General features: G+C 48.0%; 1 protein-coding gene across 1 annotated transcript in view; it reads left to right on the top strand.

Annotated features, from left to right (window-relative positions):
- The window catches only part of LOC144676532 (uncharacterized), a gene marked incomplete at both ends in the record, with an annotated part of 60751 nt that extends 47600 nt beyond the window's left edge, over positions 1-13151 (top strand). The window contains 4 exons of the mRNA XM_078536929.1: positions 1339-1392; positions 1538-1582; positions 12560-12613; positions 13107-13151. Coding sequence (XP_078393055.1) covers positions 1339-1392; positions 1538-1582; positions 12560-12613; positions 13107-13151 — 198 coding nt within the window. The remainder of the gene's footprint in view (positions 1-1338; positions 1393-1537; positions 1583-12559; positions 12614-13106) is intronic.
- Positions 13152-19800: the final 6649 nt, after the last annotated feature.

Here is a 19800-nt window from a genome sequence, read left to right as displayed (position 1 = left end):
GAGAAGCTGCTGATCATCCTCGAGAGAGAAAGGGAGGTTGAAATGCCTCGGTTAGAAATTCTCTTAAAGGGACTGATACTTCATTAAAAGGAAAATTAACTTCAGAGGGAAGAACAATTGCCAAACATTTTACTGATTTGCTTATAACTCAGGACTGTTATTCACAACATCAAGTATCACTGGATTCCTGTCACATGCCTGTGTTAGTGTTTATCTCTCTGTCTCTCTCCCTTCCCACTTCCTCCCCTTGTCTCGATCACTCTGTCTGCCTCTGTCTCTGTCTGTCTCTGTTTCTGTCTCAGTCTCTGTGCCTCTCTCTCTCTCTCTCTCTCCCCCCCACCCACTCCCCCCCACCACCCCCCCCAGTCTCTCTGTCTCTCTGTATCTCTCTCCCACCAGTCACTGAGAGGTTGGATCTTGCTAAATCAGGATGGAGTCTCTTTGAAGATTGCAACACCTTCACCTGTTAAAATGCTCCTTCAACAGCACCTTCCAAACCCACGACCACCACCATCTAGAAGGACAAGGGCAGCAGATAGATGGGAACACCACCACCTGGAAGTTCCCCTCCGAGTCACTCACCATCCTGACTTGGAAATATATCGCCGTTCCTTCACTGTCGCTGGGTCAAAATCCTGGAACTCCCTCCTGGCCAACCCTGAGAGAGCACCTTTCCTGCTGTCATTATTTCTGTGCTGGATTGTCATGTATTCCGCTACACAATCTGGGTTAGAAGAGAAAAGTTATAATCTTGCCCCTGAATTCCTCTCAGAACCTGGGCAGCGGGGTTGTTGATCAGAGGGACACGGATTGAAGAGAATCGGCAAAAGATGGGGAGATGAGAATCTATTTTAGAAATGATTTTTATTATCTGGAACGCGCTGCCTGAAATGATGGTGGAAACAGATTCAATAATAACTTTCAAAAGAGAATTAGAGAAATATTTGAAAAGAAGATACTTGCAGGACATTAAGGAAGGAGCAGGGGGAGTGGGACTAATTGAATAGCTCTTTCAAAGAGCCAGCACAGGTACAATGGGCTGAATGGCCTCATTCTGTGCAGTAAGATTCTATGTTTGTTGATTTCACTCCACATTAATCATTGGCACAGAGGCATTAAGTGGTACAATTACTTGAGTTTTATACTCTCTGTGTGAATTGTGCAGTAAAAGCAGGTGGGATCTCCTTGGCAATGATTCCATCATGCTGTTTTTATGTAAAGTATGTGTTCTGCAGCTTTTGCAAGTAGTTCTATTGTTGGCGGTTCAATACATTAAATGGAGTGAGATGGAAGCAGTGGGTTTAATGTGTAACACCTGCCTTTCCTGTATTTTCACAGGGTGAGACAGGAGCACTGGGTCCACCTGGGCCGCCAGGCGATGACGGTGAAAGGGTAAGTCTGTAAAGAACCTTAATCTCTCTGTCGGTTCAGTTTCTCATCACTTAGTATCTGACAGGTCTGTTAGGTTCAGTTCTCTGCTCGAAACCCTTTCCTTCCCTCCCGTTACAAACCTGGTTGAATGTTTTGTGTTTTTCAGGGTGATGATGGAGAGATTGGGCCACGAGGGTTGCCTGGTGAATCTGTAAGTTACCCATTTTGGGATAATCTTCAAAACAATTCTGTAAAGATAGCAGGACAGTTTAAGAAGGATGTTCAGAAAGAAAGTATATGGCATCCTTGGCTTTATTAAGAGAGGAGTACAATGCAACAGCAAGGAAGTTACAATAAAACTTTATTAAGCACTCGTTAGATCTCAGCTACAGTGTTGTTTGCAAAGAGAAGAGGTGATTCTGGACAATGAAACATTGGCAGGTGGAAGGGGTATCAGTGGGAGAGGATTTTGGTGTGCAGTGATCCTAATTCCGTTAGATTTAGCATAGTTCTGAGAAAGGACAAGGAAAAGAGGGAATTTTTAAGTAAGAAAGGCCAATACATGAACTGAGATGTGATCTGGAGAATGTGGACTGGGGGCAGCTACTCGAAGGTGAATCAGTGTCAGGGCAGTGGGAGACATTGAAGGAGGAAATGGAGAGACTTCAAAATAAAATACGTTCCCAGGAAAAAAAGGGAGGGACTCCCAAACTTACCCCCTCTGGATGTCAAACAGCCCACTGAGCAGAAGCTTATGTCTGTTACTGAGATTTCAACATTACAGAAAACCTAGAGTATAAAAAGCACAGGTGTGAAATCATAAAGGGAATTAGGAAAGAAAATAGAGGAGACAAAAAATATCGACAAATAAAATCAACAATTCAAAGATGTTTTATAAATGATGTATTATTATGAATGATAAATTATGAAGGGATAACTAAGGGATAACTAAGCGAAGAGTTGGCCCTATTAGAGAGCAAACAACTAGTGTGGAGACAGAAGGTTTACATTGATTCTATTTCCACAGAAGAGAGGGACAAATCGGACATTAGAAAGGAGCAGGAGAGTGAGATAGTGAACAGGATAAACAGTGAGTTTATCATCCTCAAAAGTGGACAGAACCCCAGGTCAGCTTCAAATGTATCCCAGATTGTTAAGGGAATCAAGAGAAGAGATAATGGAATCTCTGACCATCATTTCAATCCTCTCTGACTTCAGGTGTGGTGCCAGAGGACTGCAGAACAGTTAACATTGTACCATTGTTTAAAAAGGGAGAAGGGGATAGACCAAGTAATTACAGCTCAGCCAGTCTAACCTCAATGGTGGGAAAATTATTGGAAAAAGACCTGGAGGACAAAATAAACCCTCCTTTGGAAAGACATGAATTAATCAAAGACAGCATGGACTTGTTAAGGGAAGCTTGTGTCTGACTAACGGGATTAAATATTTGGAGAGGGTTGATGAGGGTAATATGTTCGATGCAGTTTATGTAGATTTTTGTCAGGCTTTTGATAAAGTCCCACCTGGCAGCCTAGTCAGAAAATTATAAACCCATCGAAAAGTTTCAATTTGAATCCAAGGTTGTCTCAGGGACAGGAAGCAAAGGGTAATGGTTGATGGGTGTTTTTATGTCTGGAAGGCTGTTTCCAGTGGGATTCCACAGGGCTCAGTACTGTCTCCCTCTCTGTTCATCATATATAGCAATGTTTTAGACTTAAATGTGGGGAGTATGATTAAGAAGCTTGTCAATGATAAAGAAATTGGCCGATTGGTTGATAGTGAGGAAGAAAGCTGTAAACTGCAGGAAGATATCAATGGGCTGGTCAGGTGGACGGGACAGTGGCAAATGGAATTCAATCCGGAGAAATGTGAGGTAAGGTATTGGGGAGGACAGACATGGGAATACACAATAAATGGTAGAGGAGCAGAGGGACCTTGGAGTATAGATCACTGAAACTAGCGGACATATTCTCTGGAGTTTAGAATAAAGTGATCTCATTGAAACCTCCAAGATTGTTTCCCCTGGCTGGGGGTCTAAGGGGGCATAGTTTCAAGAGGGGCTGACCATTTAGGATTGAGATGTGTAGAAATTTCTTCACTCAGAGGGTTGTGATCTTTGGAATTCTCTGCCCCAGAGAGTTGTGGATGCTTCATTATTGAACACATTTAAGGCTGGGAGAGACAGATTTTTGGACTCTCAGGTAATTAAGGGATATGGGGAGTGGGCAGGAAAGTGGAGTTGAAGCCCAAGATCAGCCATGATCATATTGAATAGAGGAGCAAGCTCGTTGGGCCATGTGGCCTACTCCTGTTCCTATTTCTTATGTTCCTTATGATAACAAATAGACAAGGTGGTATTAAAAAGGTGTTTGGAACATTTTCCTTTATTAACCAAGGCTTTGAATATAAGAGCAGGGAGATTCCGCTAGAACTGGATAAAACACTAGTTAGACCACAGCTAGAATACTGAGTATAGTCTGGTCACTACATTAAGGAAGGATGTGATCACACGAGAGAGGGAACAGAGGAAACTTACAAAGATGTTGCCGGGAATGGAGAATTTTATCCCTGAGGAAAGATTGGAGAGACTGGGATTGTTTTCTTTGGAACTGAGGAGGCTGAGGGGAGATTTAATTGAGGTGTATAAAACTATGAGGGGCCTGGATAGAGTGGATGGGAAGGACCTGTTTCCATTCACAGAGAGGACTAGGCTGGATAGTTATTTTTTGGTTGGCACATACATGATGGGCTGAATGGCCTCCTTTGTGCCACAAATTTCTATGATTCCCTGAATACTGGCTCCACACTTTAGGAAGGATGTCGAGGCCTTGGAGAGGGTGCGGAGGAGATTTACTCCAATGGGACCAGGGATGAGGGAGTTAATGTGCAGGGACTGGAGAAGCTGGGATTGTTCTCCTTAGAGCAGAGAAGGTTAAGGGGAAATTTAATCGAGGTGTTCACAATCATGAGGAGTTTGGATAGAGTAAATAAGGAGAAACTGTTTCCAGTGGCAGGAGTGTCGGTAACCAGAGGGACACAGATTGAAGGGAATCGGTAAAAGAACCAGAGGGGGAGGTGAGGAGAATTTATTACACAGCGAGTTGTTGTGATCTGGAAGGTGCTGCCTGAAAGGGCGGTGGAAGCAGATTCAATAATAACTTTCAAAAGGGAATTGGAGAAATATTTGAAAAGGAGAAATTTGCAGGGCTATTGGGAAAGAGCAGAGCAGTAACATAAAAAAAAGCTTTTACATAAGATTAGGGCTCATAGAGTTGGGGATAATATAATGGATGGAAAATCGGCTAATGGACAGAGAGCAGGGAGTAGGGATTAACAGGACTTTTTCAGTTGGCAGGCAATGAATGGTGGAGTGCTGCAAGGATCTGCACTGGCGTCTCAAGCTGTTTACAGTGGATATTAATGACTTAGAAGAGAGCATGAGTAATGTATCTAATGTTTGCTGATGATACAAAACTAGGGAATGTAAGCTGCGAGGAGAGACATCAGCAGGTTAAGAGAGCGGGTAACAAGACAATGGCCTGAATGTCCTGAGGAGCAGTGATCACTCTCAGGATACAGACACTGCTCCGCTCTCTTTTCTTGCTAGGCCATTTCAAAGGGCATTTAAGAGTCAACCACGTTGCTGTGGGTCTGGAGTCACATGTAGGCCAGACCAGGTAAGGACAGCAGATTTCCCTCCCTAAAGGGCATTAGTGAACCAGATGGAATTTTACATCAACAGTTTCATTAGACTAGCTTTTAGCTCCAGGTTTATTTGTTAATTGAATTTAAATTCCACCAGCGACTGTGGGATTTGAACCCACATCGCCAGAGCATTAGCCCTGGGTCTCTGCAGCGCAGTGACATTACTACTACACCACCATCTCTCCAATTTAAGCAGCTTTTCAGTGTGTATGAATGAATGGGTGAATGTGTAGGTGTTTAAGTGGGCAGAGTGAGTGAGGTAAATGAGTAAGGGGGTATGGTGGCAGCTGGGTAGGGTAATGAGGTTGGGGGCGAGTTGGGGGGCCAGTGGGGTTGACAGGCAGTTGGGAGGGAGTTGGGTGGTGGGAGCTGGTCAGTCAAGTCGGAGGGTGGTGGTTTTGGGTCAGGATGGGAATCGGGTGATGGGGGCAGTCAAGTCGAGGGGAGAGACGGAGGGTGTATACTTACCCAGGAATTATAACAAGATTTTCCTGTTTAACATTTCCTGGATAAGTGAGTCGGAACTGTCTAAAGTTTCCGACTCTAACTCAGAGTTGGACACTTTTCCGAGGATCATGGGGAGGGGGAATTGCCCATCAGAAGTTCCCATGAGTCAGTGCATTTGGGACTCCTGATGGGCCCGGTAGCACATCGCAGGTCTGCAATGGCCTCGAGACCAGGAGATCTGGGTCATTAGAAAGTGGGGAAGTGTGAGGTAACTCACCTTGGGAGCAAGAACCGAAAAGCAGAATAATTTTTAAAAGGTGATAAACTTAGAAGAGTTGATGTTCAAAGAGACTTTAAGATGTTCTTGCACAAGGAACACAGAAAGTTAGCATGCAGGTGCAGCAATCAATTAGGAAGGCAAATGGCTTGGTGGCCTTTATTGCAAGAAGATTGGAGTACAAGAATAAAGAAGCCTTGCTACAATTGTACAGGGTTTTGGTGAGACCACATCTGGAATACTGTGTGCAGTTTTGGCCTCCACATTTAAGAAAGTACATTATTGCCGTGGAAGGAGTTCAGAGAAGGTTCACTAGATTGGTCCCTGGGATGAGGGCTGCCCATGATGAGAGGCTGGGTAAATTGGGTTTATATTCTCTGGAGTTTAGAAGAATGAGAGGCATCACATTGAAATGTAAAGATTCTGAGGGGGTTCAATGGAGTGGACGCTGAGAGATTGTTTCTGCTGGTCGGAGAATCGGAAACACGGGGGCACAGTCTCAGGATAAGGGGCCGATCATTTCCGACTGAGATGAGGAGAAATTACTTCACTCAAAGGGTTGTGAATCTTTGGAATTCTCTCCCAGAGAAAGTTGTGGGTGCTCCATCGTTGAGTACATTCAACACAACAATTCAACAATTGGTTTTTGATCTCTCAGAGAATCGAGGGATATGGGGAGCCGACAGGAAAGAGAAGCTGAGGGAGAAAATCAGCCATGTTTGTATTGATTGTGGGGGAAGGCTCGAAGGGCCAAATGATCTATTCCTGTTCCTATTTTTTGATGTTCTTGTGAGTGAGACTAATTGGATAGGGCTTTCAAAGAGTCAGTAGAGACACAATAGGCTGAATGGCCTCCGTTTGTGCAGTAAGAGGTATGTCCGAAATTTGAACCTGTGGTAACCTGATGTGTAATTTACCTTTAAGAAGAACGTTCTATTGGAAGATCACATGATCTTGGTATCCAAAAGCAGACTAGCGCAGACTACCTCTGTGGTTAGTAGTCTGTAGTCAGTAGTTAGCAGTTAGAGTAGTGTAGAGATAGAGTTTGAAGTGTTAGCACATGTTTAGTTGCTGTTGAGTGCCTTTGTAAATAAACACAGAGTTTCTACCTATGAAGTGTCTGCTACTCAACTCTATCATTTGTACCAAATCGGCTACCCATTACAACAAGCATGTAAACAGGTTCCAACAAACTGATGACCAGGATTAAACAAGTTATAAGTAGAAGGTCCATTCAAATTGTTGAGTAACTCCCTCCCAGCATGCTGCAATTCGGAGAATTGATCCTTTTGATCCAGCAACGGATGATTGGTTCACTACATTCTTTTTCCAAGCAAATGAGGTTACGGGGGAAGAGAAGAGGCGGGTGATCCTCTTAAGTACATGTGGGAATCACATGGTTTGATTCGAAGTTTGAGGGCACCCAGTGCCTCAGACTGGGGAAGTGTTGATGAGTTAGTGGAGCTGGTGAAGGGCCATCACCAACTAAAGCCCACAGTAACGGTGCAAAGGTTCAAGTTTAATTGAAGAATTACAATCCCGGGGGAGACAGCTGTGAGCGATGTGGCAAGGTCGAAGCAATTAACGGAGCATTGTGAGTTTGATACATCCGTAAACCATTTGCTTAGAGATCATTTAGTGTGCAGTGTGAATGAGGATATGATTCAGAAGCGATTGTTATCCAAAACAAATTTGGATTTTGAGAAAGCCTAGAGATAGCCCTGGCAATGGAAAGCGCAGTTAGAGATTCGAAAGCCGTACAGGGAGCACAAAATGGCGCCGTATCCACATCTGGCAGGAAGCCCCAGCCAAAAAGGACGGGAAAATGCAATGCTCTACCGAGAGGCAGGAAAAGGAGAAAAAAATAACTCAGCAGTGAAAACAAGGAGTAATATCAGTAGAGGAGGAAACAAACAATCCTTTAACAATTGTCATTTTTAAAAAATAGTGCTTTTATTGTCATAAAAATGGACACATAATGAAACAATGCACAAAAGAGTCAATCAGGCATTTAAACAAAAGAAAAAAAACAGTGAGATCTACAATGTAGAAGAGCCTGAAGCAACAAATTCAGATATTTATTCATTGTGTAACTTGAAGGTTGGAAGAACAGAACCGATCTGTGTAACATTGAAAGTGAACGGTAGACCTGTTAGAATGGAAGTGGACACAGGAACTTCCACTACAGTAATCGGGGAACATACATTCAAATATCTGAGTAATGGGGAACATCAATTACATTTGGAAGAAACAGCTACCCAATTAAAAACACACATGGGTGAAGACATCCAAGTTAAAGGCATAAGTAAAGTAACAGTTCATTATGGGAGCCAATCGGTAATACTACCAGTGTTGGTATTGAGAGGCGGAGGATCAAGCATCCTAGGGTGAAACTGGCTAAGGGGAATCGACCTTGAGGGACCACTGAGATTCCAAAAGGAAGCAGGAAACGTTTCTGCTTTGGAAAAGGAGTGTGTAAAAACTCAACAACCAGAAGAAATGCAGGATGTCTTAAGCCAAAACCTGGAAGAACAGCAGGAGCAACTCGAAGACACCATGCTTAAGGTCAGAGTTCGAGACAAGGTCAGCAACCTTTGAAAGGAAGAAAGAAAACCTGCTGAAAGACTTTCCCACACGGCAAGGTTCCCTCAGGTCTGAGTTTGTACCTTTGGAAAAGTACGAAGAGAAATGGAAAGAATTCAGCACCTCTCTGAACAAACTGAAGGATGAGTTGGCAGAGAAGACACAACAATGTTCAATTTTCCAGGAGGCAGCAAACAAATACAAAAAAGAGATGGAAGAGCTGAAGAATCAGCTAAATGGAGCCAAAAAAGGTTTTGGAGGCAAAAGTCGCAGAATTTTCAAAGAAGCAGACAGATGACGAAATTCTGGAGACTCAGCCACTGAGTTCACTCAAATTGAGCTTACATCTGAGAGTAGTCGGGCCAATATTGAAACTAAAAATAAGGCCGAGATTAAATTCAGCTCTAGAAAGAAGAAGGCACATAGAAAGAAGACACAGAAACACAAAAAAGACTTTTAATCTTGGCAGCATATGAGTATACTTTCATACATAGAACAGGTAGTCAAATTGCAAACACCAATGCACTTAGTCGTTTGCCTTCACAAGAAAAGAATGTGGAAGTCCTAGTTCCACAAGAACTTATTTTGTTGTTACATTTCTTAGATTCATCACTAGTATGTGCTCGACAGATCAGAGCCTGGACAAGTCGGGACCCAGTCCTATCTCAAGTACGAGAACAAGTGCTACATAGTTGGTCACTACCACCTGTATCTGATTAAATTAAACTGTACTTTAACAGAAGGCATGAAATAACCAGCCAGGATGGCACCTTATTGTGGGGAGCATGAATGATAGTTCCTCCAAAGGGAGAGGCATTGCTAATTGAACTACACAGCTCACATCCAGAAATATCCCGAATGAAGACCATAGCACATAGCTACCTATGGTGGCCTGGGATGGATGAAGAAATTGAGAGCTTAGTGAAGAATTGTATGCAATGTCAACAACTTCAAAAGTTACCTTCAACAGCTTCATTATGCCCTTGGGAGTGGCCAGGTAGACCCTGGGTACGGTTACACATTGACTATGTGGGACTTTTCATGGGAACAATGTTTCTGCTCATTGTCGATGCCCATTCAAAGTGGATGGACACATATGAGGTGAAGTCACCAACATTTTCTGCTACAGTTGAGAAGCTGTGATAAAGTTTTGCCATTCACAGACTACCAGGAGTGGTCATATCTGATAACAGCACGGTATTTACAAGTGCTGAGTTTCAAAGGTTTATCAACCTCAACGGTATCATTCATGTAAAAATTTTACCGTTTACTTTAACTTTACAGTCCTTAGATGGACTGACCAAAAGGGCGGTTCAAACATTCAAGACAGGCATGAAGAGATTAACTGGAGATTCCTTAACAACGTGTCACACCTGCGGAGTTAATGATGAAACGCCGTCTCAGGATGAGATTGAGTTTAATAATGCCAAATTTAGAGGGGAAGGTGGAAAGGAGTCAGGGAAGTCAGAAAACTAGACATGACTGTCATAGTCGTGAGAGGAAATTTACTGTGGGAGAGCCGGTATATGTGAAGAACTTTGGAGAAGGACTAAAGTGGTTACCGGGTGAAATAGGTGCAGTGATTGGACCTCTATCTTACACATGGCTGAGTTATACAGAGACATGTGGATCATCTAAGGAAGGGAGAAGCTATGCACCAAGAAATGATCCCACCAGTGTTCACAACTGGGTCAGCGTTTCCTGTTGAGAGAACTCAACCCAGGACAGATGTGCCTGATGTTCCTCCAAGAGTGGAGGATACAGAACTACAGGAGCCCACCTGATGTTCGGACATCTCTGGAAAAGGAGGTTCCTGACAAAGAATCTGAAGCTGTAGAGCTGAGACACTCAACATGCATAAGGAAACCCCCAGAAAGACTGAATTTGTAAATTACTCATCAGTAATTTGATATTTTGAGAAAATTGTAATTGTGAATATAAAATGTATTTGAGTAAAGGGGGAGGGATGTGGTAATCTGATGTGTAGTTTACCTTTAAGAAGGATGTTATAATGGAAGATCACATAATCTTAGTATCCAATCGCAGAGAAGCGTTGGCTACCTCTGTGGTTAGTAGTCTGTAGTCAGTAGTTAGTAGTTAGAGTAGTGTGGAGATACAGTTTGAAGTGTTAGCACATGTTTAGTTGCTGCTAAGTACCTTTGTAAATAAACACAGAGTTTTGACCTATGAAGTGTCTGCTACTCAACTCTATCATTAGGACCAACTCAGCCACCCCTTACAACAAGTGTGTAAACAGGATCCAACAAACTGGTGACGAGAATCCAACAGATTGCTATCATAAAAGCGAAATACTGCAGAAGCTTGAAATCCGAAATAAAAACAGAAAATGCTGGAAAAGCTCAGCTGGTGTGACAGCATCGGTGGAGAGAGAAACAGAGTAACGGCTTAGAGTCCGTATGACTTCTTCAGAGCTTGGACTCGAAACGTTAACTCTGTTTCTCTCTCCTCCGATGCTGTCACACCAGCTGAGTTTTCCAGCATTTCCTGTTTTTGTTTCTTTTTTCATTGCTGCCTCACCTTGTTAATTTCGTTCAGATCATTTTCAAAGGATCATTCCCATCAATAACCATATTCCCATTAATAACTGTATTCCCATCAATAACCGTATTCCCATCAATAACCATATTCCCATTAATAACCGTATTCCCATCAATAACCATATTCCCATTAATAACCGTATTCCCATTAATAACCGTATTCCCATTAATAACTCTATTCCCATCAAAAACCATATTCCCATTAATAACCATATTCCCATCAATAACTCTATTCCCATCAAAAACCATATTCCCATCAATAACCATATTCCCATTAATAACCATTTTCCCATTAATAACCGTGTTCCCATCAATAACCGTGTTCCCATCAATAACCGTGTTCCCATCAATAACCATATTCCCATTAATAACCGTGTTCCCATCAATAACCGTGTTCCAATCAATAACCATATTCCCATCAATAACCATATTCCCATCAATAACCGTGTTCCCATCAATAACCGTATTCCCGTCAATAACTCTATTCCCATCAATAACCATATTCCCATCAATAACTCTATTCCCATCAATAACCATATTCCCATTAATAACCATTTTCCCATTAATAACCGTGTTCCCATCAATAACCGTGTTCCCATCAATAACCGTGTTCCCATCAATAACCATATTCCCATTAATAACCGTGTTCCCATCAATAACCGTGTTCCAATCAATAACCATATTCCCATCAATAACCATATTCCCATCAATAACCGTGTTCCCATCAATAACCGTATTCCCGTCAATAACTCTATTCCCATCAATAACCATATTCCCATCAATAACTCTATTCCCATCAATAACCATATTCCCATCAATAACTCTATTCCCATCAATAACCATATTCCCATTAATAACCATATTCCCATCAATAACTCTATTCCCATCAATAACTCTATTCCCATCAATAACCGTATTCCCATCAATAACTCTATTCCCATCAATAACCGTATTCCCATCAATAACTCTATTCCCATCAATAACCGTATTCCCATCAATAACCGTATTCCCATCAATAACTCTATTCCCATCAATAACCATATTCCCATTAATAACCGTATTCCCATCAATAACCGCATTCCCATCAATAACTCTATTCCCATCAATAACCGTATTCCCATCAATAACCGTATTCCCATCAATAACTCTATTCCCATCAATAACTCTATTCCCATCAATAACCGTATTCCCATCAATAACTCTATTCCCATCAATAACCGTATTCCCATCAATAACCGTATTCCTATCAATAACTCTATTCCCATCAATAACCGTATTCCCATCAATAACTTTATTCCCATCAATAACCGTATTCCCATCAATAACCGTATTCCCATCAATAACTCTATTCCCATCAATAACCGTATTCCCATCAATAACCGTATTCCCATCAATAACTCTATTCCCATCAATAACCGTATTCCCATCAATAACCGTATTCCCATCAATAACTCTATTCCCATCAATAACCGTATTCCCATCAATAACTCTATTCCCATCAATAACCGTATTCCCATCAATAACTCTATTCCCATCAATAACCGTATTCCCATCAATAACTCTATTCCCATTAATAACCATATTTCCATTAATAACTCTATTCTTTCTCTCTCTGTAGGGATCGAGAGGTCTCCTTGGACCACGTGGATCTCCGGGCCCCCCAGGACAACCCGTATGTCCCATCATCAAGTTTGAAATGTTTCCCTTTTCATTTGTTTAATTGCATTTTTTTCTGGTTAAATTAACTTAAAGCAACTGGTAAAATAACCAGAGGGGGAGGTGAGGAGATTTATTTTGCACAGTGATCTGGAAGGCGCTGCCTGAAAGGGCGGTGGAAGTAGATTCAATAATAACTTTGAAAGGGGAATTGGATAATACTGGAAAAGGAACATTTACAGAGACATTGGGGGAATGAGTGGGGAGTGGGACAAGTTGGATAACTCTTTCAAGGAACGGGCACACACATGATGGGCCGAATGGTCTCCTCCTTTATTGTAGGGTTCTGCCATTCCAGGAAACACAAAACACAATCTCCCCTTTTAATCGAGAACAATTAGTGTAAATGTTGCAAACTCAGAATAAACAGTGATAAAGTGGGGAAGTTTCTGGACCAAGATAATTATTTGTGCATTTACAGATACCTTTCAATATTTTTACCTTTTTAGGGTCCTACAGGTTTGGATGGGCCCCAAGGATCAAAAGGAAACATGGTGAGTAAATCCTTAACAATTGAAAGGAATTCAGTAGCTATCTATTTCATTTGTGCGTGTGTGCCTGTGTGTGTCTGTGTGTGTGTGAGTGTCTGTGTGTCTGTGTATGTTTGTGTGTCTGTGTATGTTTGTGTGTGTGTGTCTGTGTATGTGTGTTTCTCTGTGTGTGTGTGTGTTTCTCTGTGTCTGTGTGTGTTTCTCTGTGTGTGTGTGTGAATGTCTATGTGAGTGTGTGTGTTTCTCTGTGTGTGTGTGTGTTTCTCTGTGTCTGTGTGTGTTTCTCTGTGTGTGTCTGTGTATGTGTGTTTCTCTGTGTGTGTGTATGTCTATGTGAGTGTGTGTGTTTCTCTGTGTCTGTGTGTGTTTCTCTGTGTGTGTGTGTGAATGTCTATGTGAGTGTGTGTGTAAGGCCAGAATTTAACCACCACACCGCACCCCACCCTCCCCCACCGCTGCCACCTCGCAGTGGGCTCTGAGGAGGGAGTGAGCATAAAATTGCATGGACAAGATTCCCTCCGGGACCCCGAGTGAGTGAGTGGGCGAGTGTGTGTGGGCGGGTGTGTGTGGGCGAGTGTGTATGGGCGGGTGTGTGTGGGCGAGTGTGTGTGGGCGAGTGTGTGTGGGCGAGTGTGTGTGGGCGAGTGTGTGTGGGCGAGTGTGTGTGGGCGGGTGTGTGTGGGTGGATGTCTGTGGGCGAGTGTGTGTGGGCGGGTGTGTGTGGGCGAGTGTGTGTGGGCGAGTGTGTGTGGGCGGATGTGTGTGGGCGGGTGTGTGTGGGCGGGTGTGTGTGGGCGAGTGTGTGTGGGCGGGTGTGTGTGGGCGGGTGTGTGTGGGCGGGTGTGTGTAGGCGGGTGTGTGTGGGCGGGTGTGTCTGGGCGAGTGTGTGTGAGCGAGTGTGTGTGGGCGGGTGTGTGTGGGCGGGTGTGTGTGGGCGGGTGTGTGTGGGTGAGTGTGTGTGGGCGGGTGTGTGTGGGCGGGTGTGTGTGGGCGAGTGTGTGTGGGCGAGTGCATGAGTATGTGAGTGGGTGAGTGTGGAGTGGGTGAGTGTGGAATGGGCGAGTGTGGAGTGAGCGAGTGGATGAGTGTGGAGTGAGTGAGTGTGGAGTGGGTGAGTGTGGAGTGGATGAGTGTGGAGTGAGCGAGTGGGTGAGTGTGGAGTGGATGAGTGTGGAGTGGGCGAGTGGGTGAGTGTGCGGTCAGTGAGTGTGGGGTGGGTGTGCGGTCAGTGAGTGTGGAGTGAGTGTGTGGAGTGGATTAGTGGGCGAGTGGGTGAGTGTGGAGTGAGCGAGTGGGTGAGTGTGGAGTGGGCGAGTGGGTGAGTGTGGAGTGAGTGAATGTGGAGTGAGCGAGTGTGGAGTATGCGGCCAGTGAGTGTGGGGTGGGTGAGTGTGGAGTGGGTGAGTGTGGAGTGGGTGAGTGTGGAGTGGGCGAGTGGGTGAGTGTGGAGTGGGTGAGTGTGCGGTCAGTGAGTATGGAGTGGGCGAGTGGGTGAGTGTGGAGTGTGGAGTGGATGAGTGTGGAGTGTGCGGTCAGTGAGTGTGCGGTCAGTGAGTGTGGAGTGGGTGAGTGTGGGGTCAGTGAGTGTGCGGTCAGTGAGTGTGCGGTCAGTGAGTGTGGAGTGGGTGAGTGTGGGGTCAGTGAGTGTGCGGTCAGTGAGTGTGGGGTGGGTGAGTGTGGAGTGGGTGAGTGTGAAGTGAGCGAGTGTAGAGTGTGCGGTCAGTGAGTGTGGAATGTGGAGTGTGGAGTGGATGAGTGTGGAGTGTGCGGTCAGTGAGTGTGCGGTCAGTGAGTGTGGAGTGAGTGAGTGTGGAGTGTGCGGTCAGTGAGTGTGGGGTGAGTGAGTGTGGAGTGTGCGGTCAGTGAGTGTGCGGTCAGTGAGTGTGGAGTGGGCGAGTGGGTCAGTGAGTGTGCGGTCAGTGAGTGTGGAGTGTGCGGTCAGTGAGTGTGGAGTGTGCGGTCAGTGAGTGTGGAGTGAGCGAGTGTGGAGTGGGCGAGTGGGTCAGTGAGTGTGGAGTGAGTGAGTGTGGAGTGTGCGGTCAGTGAGTGTGGAGTGAGTGAGTGTGGAGTGGGCGAGTGGGTCAGTGAGTGTGCGGTCAGTGAGTGTGGAGTGAGTGAGTGTGGAGTGTGCGGTCAGTGAGTGTGGGGTGAGCGAGTGTGGAGTGTGCGGTCAGTGAGTGTGGAGTGGGCGAGTGGGTCAGTGAGTGTGGAGTGAGTGAGTGTGGAGTGGGCGAGTGGGTCAGTGAGTGTGGAGTGAGTGAGTGTGGAGTGTGCGGTCAGTGAGTGTGGAGTGGGCGAGTGGGTCAGTGAGTGTGGAGTGAGTGAGTGTGGAGTGTGCGGTCAGTGAGTGTGGAGTGGGCGAGTGGGTCAGTGAGTGTGGAGTGAGTGAGTGTGGAGTGGGCGAGTGGGTCAGTGAGTGTGGAGTGAGTGAGTGTGGAGTGGGCGAGTGGGTCAGTGAGTGTGGAGTGAGCGAGTGTGGAGTGTGCGGTCAGTGAGTGTGAAGTGAGTGAGTGTGGAGTGGGCGAGTGGGTCAGTGAGTGTGGAGTGAGTGAGTGTGGGGTGAGCGAGTGTGGAGTGTGCGGTCAGTGAGTGTGGAGTGAGCGAGTGTGGAGTGTGCGGTCAGTGAGTGTGGAGTGTGCGGTCAGTGAGTGTGCGGTCAGTGAGTGTGGAGTGAGTGAGTGTGGAGTGGGTGAGTGTGGAGTGGGTGAGTGTGGAGTGGGCGAGTGGGTGAGTGTGGAGTGGGTGAGTGTGCGGTCAGTGAGTATGGAGTGGGCGAGTGGGCGAGTGGGTGAGTGTGGAGTGTGGAGTGGATGAGTGTGGAGTGTGCGGTCAGTGAGTGTGCGGTCAGTGAGTGTGGAGTGGGTGAGTGTGGGGTCAGTGAGTGTGCGGTCAGTGAGTGTGCGGTCAGTGAGTGTGGAGTGGGTGAGTGTGGGGTCAGTGAGTGTGCGGTCAGTGAGTGTGCGGTCAGTGAGTGTGGAGTGGGTGAGTGTGGGGTCAGTGAGTGTGCGGTCAGTGAGTGTGGGGTGGGTGAGTGTGGAGTGGGTGAGTGTGAAGTGAGCGAGTGTAGAGTGTGCGGTCAGTGAGTGTGGAATGTGGAGTGTGGAGTGGATGAGTGTGGAGTGGATGAGTGTGGAGTGTGCGGTCAGTGAGTGTGCGGTCAGTGAGTGTGGAGTGAGTGAGTGTGGAGTGTGCGGTCAGTGAGTGTGGGGTGAGTGAGTGTGGAGTGTGCGGTCAGTGAGTGTGGAGTGGGCGAGTGGGTCAGTGAGTGTGCGGTCAGTGAGTGTGGAGTGGGCGAGTGGGTCAGTGAGTGTGCGGTCAGTGAGTGTGGAGTGGGCGAGTGGGTCAGTGAGTGTGGAGTGAGTGAGTGTGGAGTGTGCGGTCAGTGAGTGTGGAGTGAGTGAGTGTGGAGTGGGCGAGTGGGTCAGTGAGTGTGCGGTCAGTGAGTGTGGAGTGAGTGAGTGTGGAGTGTGCGGTCAGTGAGTGTGGGGTGAGTGAGTGTGGAGTGTGCGGTCAGTGAGTGTGGAGTGGGCGAGTGGGTCAGTGAGTGTGCGGTCAGTGAGTGTGGAGTGGGCGAGTGGGTCAGTGAGTGTGCGGTCAGTGAGTGTGGAGTGGGCGAGTGGGTCAGTGAGTGTGGAGTGAGTGAGTGTGGAGTGTGCGGTCAGTGAGTGTGGAGTGAGTGAGTGTGGAGTGGGCGAGTGGGTCAGTGAGTGTGCGGTCAGTGAGTGTGGAGTGAGTGAGTGTGGAGTGTGCGGTCAGTGAGTGTGGGGTGAGCGAGTGTGGAGTGTGCGGTCAGTGAGTGTGGAGTGGGCGAGTGGGTCAGTGAGTGTGGAGTGAGTGAGTGTGGAGTGGGCGAGTGGGTCAGTGAGTGTGGAGTGAGTGAGTGTGGAGTGTGCGGTCAGTGAGTGTGGAGTGAGTGAGTGTGGGGTGGGCGAGTGGGTCAGTGAGTGTGGAGTGAGTGAGTGTGGAGTGTGCGGTCAGTGAGTGTGGAGTGGGCGAGTGGGTCAGTGAGTGTGGAGTGAGTGAGTGTGGAGTGTGCGGTCAGTGAGTGTGGAGTGGGCGAGTGGGTCAGTGAGTGTGGGGTGGGCGAGTGGGTCAGTGAGTGTGGAGTGAGCGAGTGTGGAGTGTGCGGTCAGTGAGTGTGGAGTGGGCGAGTGGGTCAGTGAGTGTGGAGTGAGCGAGTGTGGAGTGTGCGGTCAGTGAGTGTGGAGTGAGTGAGTGTGGAGTGTGCGGTCAGTGAGTGTGGAGTGAGTGAGTGTGGAGTGGGCGAGTGGGTCAGTGAGTGTGGAGTGAGTGAGTGTGGGGTGAGCGAGTGTGGAGTGTGCGGTCAGTGAGTGTGGAGTGAGCGAGTGTGGAGTGTGCGGTCAGTGAGTGTGGAGTGGGCGAGTGTGGAGTGTGCGGTCAGTGAGTGTGGAGTGGGTGAGTGGGTCAGTGAGTGTGGAGTGTGCGGTCAGTGAGTGTGCGGTCAGTGAGTGTGGAGTGAGCGAGTGTGGAGTGTGCGGTCAGTGAGTGTGCGGTCAGTGAGTGTGGAGTGAGTGAGTGTGGAGTGGGCGAGTGGGTCAGTGAGTGTGGAGTGAGCGAGTGTGGAGTGTGCGGTCAGTGAGTGTGGAGTGAGCGAGTGTGGAGTGTGCGGTCAGTGAGTGTGGAGTGAGTGAGTGTGGAGTGGGCGAGTGGGTCAGTGAGTGTGGAGTGAGTGAGTGTGGAGTGGGCGAGTGGGTCAGTGAGTGTGGAGTGGGCGAGTGGGTCAGTGAGTGTGGAGTGGGCGAGTGGGTCAGTGAGTGTGGAGTGAGCGAGTGTGGAGTGTGCGGTCAGTGAGTGTGGAGTGGGCGAGTGTGGAGTGTGCGGTCAGTGAGTGTGGAGTGAGCGAGTGTGGAGTGTGCGGTCAGTGAGTGTGGAGTGAGCGAGTGTGGAGTGGGCGAGTGGGTCAGTGAGTGTGGAGTGAGCGAGTGTGGAGTGTGCGGTCAGTGAGTGTGGAGTGGGCGAGTGGGTCAGTGAGTGTGGAGTGGGCGAGTGGGTCAGTGAGTGTGGAGTGAGTGAGTGTGGAGTGTGCGGTCAGTGAGTGTGGAGTGGGCGAGTGGGTCAGTGAGTGTGGAGTGAGTGAGTGTGGAGTGGGCGAGTGGGTCAGTGAGTGTGGAGTGAGTGAGTGTGGGGTGGGCGAGTGGGTCAGTGAGTGTGGAGTGAGTGAGTGTGGGGTGAGCGAGTGGGTCAGTGAGTGTGGAGTGAGTGAGTGTGGAGTGGGCGAGTGGGTCAGTGAGTGTGGAGTGAGTGAGTGTGGAGTGGGCGAGTGGGTCAGTGAGTGTGGAGTGGGCGAGTGGGTCAGTGAGTGTGGAGTGGGCGAGTGGGTCAGTGAGTGTGGGGTGGGCGAGTGTGGAGTGTGCGGTCAGTGAGTGTGGAGTGGGCGAGTGTGGAGTGTGCGGTCAGTGAGTGTGGAGTGAGCGAGTGTGGAGTGTGCGGTCAGTGAGTGTGGAGTGGGCGAGTGGGTCAGTGAGTGTGGAGTGAGCGAGTGTGGAGTGTGCGGTCAGTGAGTGTGGAGTGGGCGAGTGGGTCAGTGAGTGTGGAGTGGGCGAGTGGGTCAGTGAGTGTGGAGTGAGTGAGTGTGGAGTGTGCGGTCAGTGAGTGTGGAGTGGGCGAGTGGGTCAGTGAGTGTGGAGTGAGCGAGTGTGGAGTGTGCGGTCAGTGAGTGTGGAGTGAGTGAGTGTGGTGTGAGCGAGTGGGTCAGCGAGTGTGGAGTGAGTGAGTGTGGAGTGGGCGAGTGGGTCAGTGAGTGTGGAGTGAGTGAGTGTGGGGTGGGCGAGTGTGGAGTGTGCGGTCAGTGAGTGTGGAGTGGGCGAGTGGGTCAGTGAGTGTGGAGTGAGTGAGTGTGGGGTGAGCGAGTGGGTCAGCGAGTGTGGAGTGAGTGAGTGTGGGGTGAGCGAGTGGGTCAGCGAGTGTGGAGTGAGTGAGTGTGGGGTGGGCGAGTGGGTCAGTGAGTGTGGAGTGAGTGAGTGTGGGGTGGGCGAGTGGGTCAGTGAGTGTGGAGTGAGTGAGTGTGGGGTGAGCGAGTGGGTCAGTGAGTGTGGAGTGAGTGAGTGTGGAGTGAGCGAGTGTGGAGTGTGCGGTCAGTGAGTGTGGAGTGAGCGAGTGTGGAGTGAGTGAGTGAGTTGGGATCCGTATCTCTGGATCTCCCCTCGAAAGCGGCAGGTCCGAGACGATTAAATTCATCGTCATCTCCAACCTTCAGCCGACTGAGGGAGAGAGGATTTCAGGACCAGGATCTCAAACCCGAGACAAAGACCCAAACCCCTCCCCAACCCCCTCCCCTCTAACCCCCTCCCCAACCCCCTCCCCTCCAACCCCCTCCCCAACCCCCTCCCCTCTAACCCCCTCCCCAACCCCCTCCCCACTAACCCCTCCCCAACCCCCTCCCCTCCAACCCCCTCCCCAACCCCCTCCCCACTAACCCCTCCCCAACACCCTCCCCTCTAACCCCCTCCCCAACCCCCTCCCCTCTAACCCCCTCCCCAACACCCTCCCCTCCAACCCCCTCCCCAACCCCCTCCCCTCCAACCCCCTCCCCAACCCCCTCCCCACTAACCCCTCCCCAACACCCTCCCCTCTAACCCCTCCCCAACACCCTCCCCTCTAACCCCCCTCCCCAACCCCCTCCCCACTAACC

Source organism: Cetorhinus maximus, unplaced genomic scaffold (assembly GCF_964194155.1).
Source record: "Cetorhinus maximus unplaced genomic scaffold, sCetMax3.hap1.1 HAP1_SCAFFOLD_1672, whole genome shotgun sequence".
NCBI lineage: Eukaryota > Metazoa > Chordata > Chondrichthyes > Lamniformes > Cetorhinidae > Cetorhinus > Cetorhinus maximus.
This window is presented reverse-complemented; position numbering and strand designations above follow the sequence as displayed.